This window comes from Oncorhynchus tshawytscha, linkage group LG12, assembly GCF_018296145.1.
Source record: "Oncorhynchus tshawytscha isolate Ot180627B linkage group LG12, Otsh_v2.0, whole genome shotgun sequence".
In the NCBI taxonomy this organism is placed as follows: domain Eukaryota; kingdom Metazoa; phylum Chordata; class Actinopteri; order Salmoniformes; family Salmonidae; genus Oncorhynchus; species Oncorhynchus tshawytscha.
Window position 1 is genome coordinate 44,622,058 of NC_056440.1, and position 8,665 is coordinate 44,630,722.

At 45.6% G+C, this 8,665-nt stretch overlaps 1 protein-coding gene across 1 annotated transcript in view; it reads left to right on the forward strand.

The window, feature by feature from the left end:
* The window catches only part of kiaa0825 (KIAA0825 ortholog), a 147,222-nt gene extending 139,832 nt beyond the window's left edge, over positions 1-7,390 (forward strand). The window contains exon 20 of the mRNA XM_042330687.1: positions 7,074-7,390. Coding sequence (XP_042186621.1) covers positions 7,074-7,248 — 175 coding nt within the window. The 3' untranslated portion in view covers positions 7,249-7,390. The remainder of the gene's footprint in view (positions 1-7,073) is intronic.
* The last annotated feature ends 1,275 nt before the right edge of the window (positions 7,391-8,665 follow it).

Below are 8,665 nucleotides of genomic sequence, written 5' to 3' on the forward strand. Positions count from 1 at the left end.
CTGCCCTGGCCTGTCGAGGAAGACAGATTGCCTGTGCCGAGCTGTTTGATCCCGGGGACCTGGAGGCTTGCCTCAGCCCTTAGCAGGTGTCTGCAGCTTCTGCTCCACACTGAGACTTCTACAGGGAGAGAGGGAGGGAGGGAGGGTTCAGCCTCTCAGAGATACACACATTAAAACATTAAAACACATTGTTCTGCATGCAGACATCGACTCTGCTCCTCACAGAGACTGGTGCTCCGTTAGAATACGGCACACTAGTTTGGCTGGGATTGGTATGGGAAGTGGGTCTTATTCCGACCACACTAATTGTTGGTTGGTGCCACATGCGACTGCCTGCAGCGTGAGAGACAGACAGGTCCTGTGAGGGGCTGTCAGAGGAAAATAGGTTTAAAGTTTTTTATTGTCACGTGCACAAGTACAGGGAAATGCCTTTCTTACTTGCTCTTTCCCAACAATGCAGTAATCAATATCAGTATTACTATACAAAATGTGTGTGTGTGTTTTTTGTGTGTAGAGTAAGTATGAATGTGTGTGCGTGTTATGTGTGTGTGTTTGAGAAAATGACGTGTGTGTGTGTGTGTGTGTGTGTGTGTGTGTGTGTGTGTGTGTGTGTTGGAGTGTCAGTGTGTATGAGTGTGCATAGAGACTAAAATCAATCTACAATCAAATAGGGTCCGTGCAGATTGTCCGTGTAGCCATTTTGTTAGCTACAGTATTTAGCAGTCTTATGACTTGTGGGATAGAAGCTGTTCCGGAGGCTGTTGGTGTCAGACTTGTTGCTCCGGTACCACTTTCCGTGCGGAAGCAGAGAGAGCAGTCTATGGCTTGGGTGGCTGGAGTCTTTAGCTATTTTCCGGTGCCTTCCTTCCACACAGCCTGATATAGAGGTCCTGGATGGCAGGGAGCTCGTCCCCAGTGATGTACTGGGCTGTCCGCACCACCCTCTGTAGCGCCATGCGATCAATGGCGGCGCAGTTGCCATACCAAGCAGTGATGCAGCCAGTCAGAATTCTCTCAATGGTGCAGCAGTAGAACCTTTTGAGGATTTGAGGACCCATGCCAAATTCTTTCAACCGTCCTGAGGGGTACGAGGCGCTGGCATGACTTATTCACGACTGTTTGCGTGCATGTGGACCATTTTAAGTCAAATCAAATCAAATTTATTTATATAGCCCTTCGTACATCAGCTGATATCTCAAAGTGCTGTACAGAAACCCAGCCTAAAACCCCAAACAGCAAGCAATGCAGGTGTAGAAGCACGGTAAGTAAGTCCACTGAGGAACTTGCAGCTCTAAACCCGGTCCATTTCAACCCCCCTAATGTGGATGGGGACGTGCTTGCCCCCCGTTTCCTGTAGTCTACGACCAGCTCCTTGGTCTTACTGACATTGAGGGAGTGGTTGTCTGTCCTGTCAAGAGTTGCGTTGCGGGGTCATGATTTAGCTCAAGAGGTCCGGGGCCTTCTCTCCGAGAGTCCCAACCTTCCAGGGATCTATTTTAGTGAGGGGTGCCACAGCTAGCCATATGAGCACCGCCAGGCTAACCAGTGCTGAACAAAGGCCTGAGTCAAGCGCTGGGAGGAGAAGAGCTGCCGTGCTGCTCTCACTAACTCTGGGAGAGTGTTAGTTCTCTCCCAGAGAAGGCATCACTCCTTCTGGGTAGTGGGAGATGATGCAGTCCATACCAATGGCAGCAATCAGTTCCTGAAGTACCAACATAATTGATATAGCTAACTGTGGAATAACTTTCCTTGCTGCAGTAAAAACAAATACACTGTCAGGAGGCAAACATATTAATATGGAAATGGGCCCATTAATTTAGAGCATGGATTTGATTATTCATTAATTAAGCCAGTGCAAATTTGCACAATCTAAGTGACTTGAGAATGTTGAAGACCCAGAACCCTAAATGGGGTTATGAATGTCTACGTGAAATGAATGTCTACGTGAAATGAATGTCTACGTGAAATGAATGTCTACGTGAAATGAACGTCTACGTGAAATGAATGTCTACGTGAAATGAATGTCTACGTGAAATGAATGTCTACGTGAAATGAACGTCTGTGAACATTGGTCAATCTATAAGGTGACGATTTTCAATTGAAAATCATAGTCACTTAGATCTTACTGCAGGAAACTCTTCAAGCCAAGCCTTGCCACCAAACTCTCTCTCGAAGAGGTTCGTGTCGCAGACCTGAACTTTGCTGCGGTGTTCAGTCACAACGTTATATCTCTATCACCCCTCACTCCCTCCTCCCTGTCTTCCTCTGTAGTGCAGGGAAGGCATTAGTATGTCTGTCTGTGTAAGTGGGTGTGTGGATGTATTGGTGTAGGTGTGTGTGTGTGTGTGTGTGCATGTGTGTGTGCATGTGTGTGTGTGTGTGTGTGTGTGTGTGTGTGTGTGTGTGTGTGTGTGTGTGTGTGTGTGTGTGTGTGTGTGTGTGTGTGTGTGTGTGTGTGTGTGTGTGTGTGTGTGTGTATGCGCGTGCGTGCGTGCGTGCACGCATTTAGGGGATGTATAGCCAGGGGGTTTATATCTGGAGAGGGTCCTTTGGTCCTCAGATGTAAGGGTCTCATCACTGCTGGGATTGAGGGTTTAAGTCTGTGGCGTGGGTGTGAGGCAGCACGTGTGGGTTTGTGTGTGATGGTGTGTGACGCTGCGTGCGTGTGTGTGTGCATGCATGCATGTGTCGATGTCCTATTTCAAAGGGTGCTCACAGATCTGTCGGTGACCCTTTGGTCAGGCGCTCCATCGCTCGCCTTGGAGCGAGTCGGAGGGCGCTTGCTTGGTGGGTGACGGGCCCGGCTTTGACGTGACAGGGCAGCAGAGACTCTGTGGCTATAGAGCAGGGCCTTCACATAGAGTCACTCTGATGACACAGATGGACTGCTGACAGAGGAACACTGCTGTATGGGTAGAGAGACGGTATCACACAGATCATGTATTCATCTCAATGGTTGGACCAGAGACCAGAGGAACTCTTCTGTATGAACAGAGTGAGTTCTGGGTGTTGTAGTGTGGAAGCTGTGGATATCCAGCTCTCTAATGTGTGCGTGAGGTTTAGGTTTAGCTTTAAAGTAGGGAACATTCTAAAGAGTTTAACTTTAGATTATGTTAAAATGTAGCTACATTTGAGCGGGGCCATGGACATACACATTGTGCTGAAGATATTATGTGTTCCCTTTTGATAGACTAATGCTGTAGCTGGAGTATAATCGCTTCTGTCAACTCTCTGTCTTGTCAATATTCAAATCCACCGTCCCGTTCCATGCTTGTCAGTTACAATTGTCATCCCGCTCTTAGCCAAGGGATGTCAGGTATACAAATTGAATTGGAGATGACTCCTCAATGGAAATTGAGTTCAGAGCTGACCTTTGCTCTACATTGTGAACTTGTCAGTTACACTAACTTGGGCCCGTTTGCTACAGGGCGTTTTCCTACCTTTTTCACTCACTCTCTGTGTTTGTCTGTCTTTCTCTCTTGCACGCGCATGCGCACACACACACACACACACACACACACACACACACACACACACAATACACATCGACACATCTCCTATCACTTGGGAAGCACAGCCTTTGTGGTTCACCATGATTCTCATCACAGCCGTATTTGGTGTGTTGTGTAGAAGTGCTCAGTGTAAAGTCCAAAAGTGCCCACTCACACGGTACGGGCAGTGTAACGTAAATACAAAAGGGCAAATGCAGGAGCATGAAATGCAGTGCCATATCCTCATCCCATATCGCTGACTACTGCAGCAGGCCTGTGGAGGACCAATGTTTCAGCTCTCCCTCTCTGCTGACACATATCAGCCTGGCATGCACGGAAAGCACTGACCTTTGGAAAGTTGAGCACTTTAAATGTTTAGGTTTGGGTTATGATGGATCCTTGAGGCCCTCAGCATGTGTAAAGGCCCTGATTAGGTCCTTGTCAGACTCATTTAGCCAAAGTGTCTCGCGCCGTGTGGCTCTATGTTTGACAGGCACCCTTTTAAACAAACACTGGTACCTGTCGGGGATTGCGCTGGCACCCAGCGCAGCACGAACACGCCACTCTGAGGAAAACCACTCCGACACTGACAGCTCACACAATTGCCATCACTCCTTCTCTCACTTCCTTTCTCTCTCTCTAGTCTATCTTTCTCCTGCTGGATTGTCCTGGCACTAGAGCACTCGATCTCAGTAGAGAGTTGGTTTTATGTAAAATGCTAATATGGCCTGAGTAAATGTAGATTGCAAGATTCTTACTGAAGGAAGGTACTGGAGGTCATTTACACACTGATAATCCGTGAGAATGGCTTTAATTCCCGATGAGACAAACATTGAGGCGAAGGTTGACTGTCAGAATTAGCTCCATACGTCAGAGTGTATCTATGGCTTAAATATTGTGCCCATGCATTCCTATCGAAGTACATCAGGTTTATTTTAAAAATTCTTTATAAAAAAAAACCCATCTCCTGTGACATCAACACAGTAAATATATGAGTCTTAATATGTGTGTCCTATTCCGTATTCAGAGGAACCGCCTAGTCAGCAAGTCCAGTATTAATGCATGAGAAATGAGCCCAGCCTGTAGGAATTAAAGGGTAAGGCTCCCCTTATTAAGATGTAAATTCCGAGGAAACTTCTGAAATGAGGATGCTGTGAAGTTATTGTCAACTTTAGCCTACTTGAAACTGAATTTCTAAACAGCATTGTTTTTTTTTCACTCGCTCAAATTAGCAACAGCGATAGAATCACATATTGTTGGTGTGTGTTTTTAAAGCTAAATCACCCTCAGTCCCAGTTAGAATGCATTTCCGTCAGGGTTTAGGACAGTTGGCATTGTGAATGTGAAACTGCACTGTCTGGACATTGTATAGTGTTCGTAGCATAAGGTAGCTTAGATATATACATGGCAAGTGTTGGTATGTTAGATCTCTCTCTCTCTCTCTCTTCTCTTGTAAATTTGCACTTAACACCTTCCTGCAGAAAGGCTTCTCATTCATCAACTCTGTTTGTCCCAGTGACAAGCGGGGCGCTTCCTGAATATCAATATCAGCTAAGACAATGCGTCGCTTCGCTCAGCCAGTAACCTTCAGCTAAATGTCATTCTGCTTAATCCTATTTGAAAATTAAACATTGAAAAACCTTTAGCGTTTCTTCCTGCCTTCCTCCCCTACTCACTCCCTCTATCCCTCCCTCCCTCCTCCCATGGTTCATTTTGCACGTCTGTGACATTTGTAAATATTATGTTTTTCATGTTCCCATTATTTGTTTTGGGGGGGTTTCAAATCATGGCTGACTATAGGATGATAAAGAGATGTGATTGGATTTTTATTGAACTGTGTAGTGTAATAGTCATGAGGTATAGCTGTTGCCCCTCTCTCTCCTACTCCCCACCCCATCATTTCTACTATAGTGTCAGTGTGTGGTGGCTTCAGGAAGGTATAGAGTTGTCATAAGGAGAGGCTGACTTAACTAACCCCCCTCTCTCCTCTCCACCCCTCATCCTCCCCCCCCTGTTGGTCTGTCTATCAGGTGACAGTCCACTGGCTCGGTGATAGAGAGAGGGAGAGATGGAGAGGGAGAAGAGACTGAGAAAAAGAGGCCGTGGAGAAGAGAGCAGACGTGCGAAGGGCCCCATGCATCAAGTGCACATATTTACATAAACAAATCCTCCCCGTATAGACGGTAATTACCACGGTGACAGTGCAGGAGAGGAAGAGAAAGAGGATGTCTGATTCGGCCAGATACACACAATGACTGAGGCAGAAACTCCATCAAAGCGCTCGCATGGAGGAGCCCGCTCTTTTGTATGCATGGAATGCGTCACGTAGTCAAAGCTCTCCCTCTCACACATATACAATACATCTACCTTCCCCCGTTTGAAGATATGGTGAATATATAGACGAGGGAGGTGGGGGTGGGAGGGGGGCAATAAAGGAGACAGAGATTGCAATGAAAATGCAATCATTTACAGTTCGATAGACTTCTCTTTAGGTAGGACGACATGACTCTACCTTGCGCTCATTCTCTCTCCATATAGATATTAACATTTGATTGACCACAGTCACAGCTCAAAGGGCCGGCTTTCTCTCGAGGGAGAAAAGTAGTGGAAAGAGAGAGAAGAGGGTGAAGAGGGTGAAGAGGGACAGGGAAAGGTAAAGGAGTTAGGCACCTTAAAGGGATAGTTCGGGATTTTGGCAATGAGACCCTGTATCTACTTCCCTCGAGTCAGATGAAATCGTGGATACCATTTTTATGTATCTGTGTCCAGTACGAAGGAAGTTAGAGGGGGTTTCGCAAAAGACAATTCTAACCCCACAGTAGCTATCAACTTCCTTCAAACTGCACACACACGGACATACAAATGTTATCCACAAGTTCATCTGACTCTGGGGAAGTAGATACAGGGCGTCATTGCCAAAATCCTGATCTATCTGTTGAAGTCTAAAACCAGATCAACACCGATCATACCTGTCCCTCATGAGTTGTCCACTGTGCTGTGCTCCTGTGCTTTCCACCAGAGGGTCAGGAGTTGTATGCTGTGAGATTAGCAGGTGAAGTGAACCACCAGGGTATGTGCACACTCCACATCAATATTTCAACATTGTCAGAGAGAAAGCTTCTGTTTTTCTTCCTCATTTTCCACTGTGTTGATGTTTCCTAGAACCTCTTTTGGGAGCAGTCCTCTCACGCTTGTATGTAAAACATAGAGTTCTATGCACAGGCTGACAGTGAAAGCTCAGAATCTGACATATTGTACACTCTGAAATACCAAGACACGTTCCCATATGAAAACTTCACAGTGTACATCTTGGTTTTCATGCCAACGCTGTACATCTGCGAGAGTGCAGTGTGCATGTGTGCATGTGGTGTGGGCATTGGAGTATTCTCCGCTTGATCTCTGTGCTGAACCTGGCAGAATCTGAGGGAGAAGTGTGTGCGTGTGTATGTGTGTGTGTGTGTGTGTCTCTGTCTCTCTTTGTCAGACAGAGCTGTGATGTGTGTGTGTGTTATAGATGACAGAAAACTCTGGTAACTAACTAAGCACTGTGTATATGTCTGTCTGTCTGTCTGTGTGTTCCAGGTGGGAGATGCAGTATGGTGCAGTTCTGGAAGATGAAGAGAAGCCTCTGGTGGAGGAGCTGCAGAAAGCCTACTTCAACCAGAGCCCTGGATCCCAAGGCGCCCCCCCCCCACCTCCGGAGTCACCCAGGCAGCACCAGGATGAACAGCATGCAGCAGCAAACATCATCAATTAAATCTGCTGCACTCCTTCCTCCAAAAGGCCCTTTGTGTTAAACGAGAAACATTGTAACGTCTGTGCTGTACAGCTAAGGGAGAAGCTGTGTGTGTGTGTGTGTGTGTGTGTGTGTGTGTGTGTGTGTGTGTGTGTGTGTGTGTGTGTGTGTGTGTGTGTGTGTGTGTGTGTGTGTGTGTGTGTGTGTGTGTGCGTGCGTGCGTGCGTGCGTGCGTGCGTGCGTGCGTGCGTGCGTGCGTGTGTGTGTACGTTACTTTCAAAATGTTATCCGTTACTAGTTACCTGTCCAAAGTTGTAATCAGTAAAGCAACTTTTGGATTACCCACTAGGCAGGGTAGCCTAGTGGTTAGAGCGTTGGACTAGTAAGCGGAATGTTGCAAGTTCAAACCCCCAAGCTGACAAGGTACAAATCTGTCGTTCTGCCCCTGAACAGGCAGTTAAACCACTGTTCCTAGGCCGTCATTGAAAATAAGAATTTGTTCTTAACTGACTTGCCTAGTTAAACAAAGGTAAAATAAAAAATAAAATCTGATTAATTTTTGTTGCTTTTGGATGACTTTCCATGTAGCCCTTTACACTCATACCCGTATAGGGAGTGACAATTGCAGATTTTTAAGTGCCTAAATGGGAATGTAATGGCTGTACAGTAAAATGCTACACATGATGTCAGAGCTCTGGATCTGGCACAGTATGGGGTTTGAATGACAGCTGTTCTGAATTTGAGCGACAAGAATTTTCCCCCATCCCTCACAGTAATCGGGCACAATTTGCAACGTTTTTGTTGTCTGAGTGAGGGAAATGCTGTAAATTAAAATGACTCAATGTATTTTGAAAGATGAGACGTTGAGGATTAGAATAAATACCACTTTGATGTCATACAAGCACCTTGCATTTCCAAATCACGATCCCCATGTTTGATGTACAGTTAGAAGATGACATGGCATCACACCCCTGGGTTGTTCTGAACAGAATGAGCCTATGTTTGTTTATTGTGAAGGACATTTGCCGTGGAAACACGCACCTAAATGCACGCATGACTCTCCAAAATGACGATATTTTTCCTCTGAATTACCCCGTGAAAGCCTAACACTGTAACATCATATTTTATAACTTGAGTGTGAAGGGTTTTAAGAGGCATTAGAAGACAAAAATGATCCATCAAATGCGTTTGGTGTGCCATCGTAGTGGCCTCTGACTTGTGGTCAGACTCCCTCAGGTGGATCAAACTTAATCTTGAGCATTTTTTTTGTTCAATGCTGAGTTGAATGACATTGAGAAAAGAGAAAGGTGTCGTCATGTATTTTCTGAATTTAAAAGTAATCCAAGAAGTAATCATGTATTTTTTTAAAGTATCTGTAATCTGATTACAAAAAAAATGTTGGTAATGTTACTGATTGCAGTTAGTAAAAAAAAAGAAA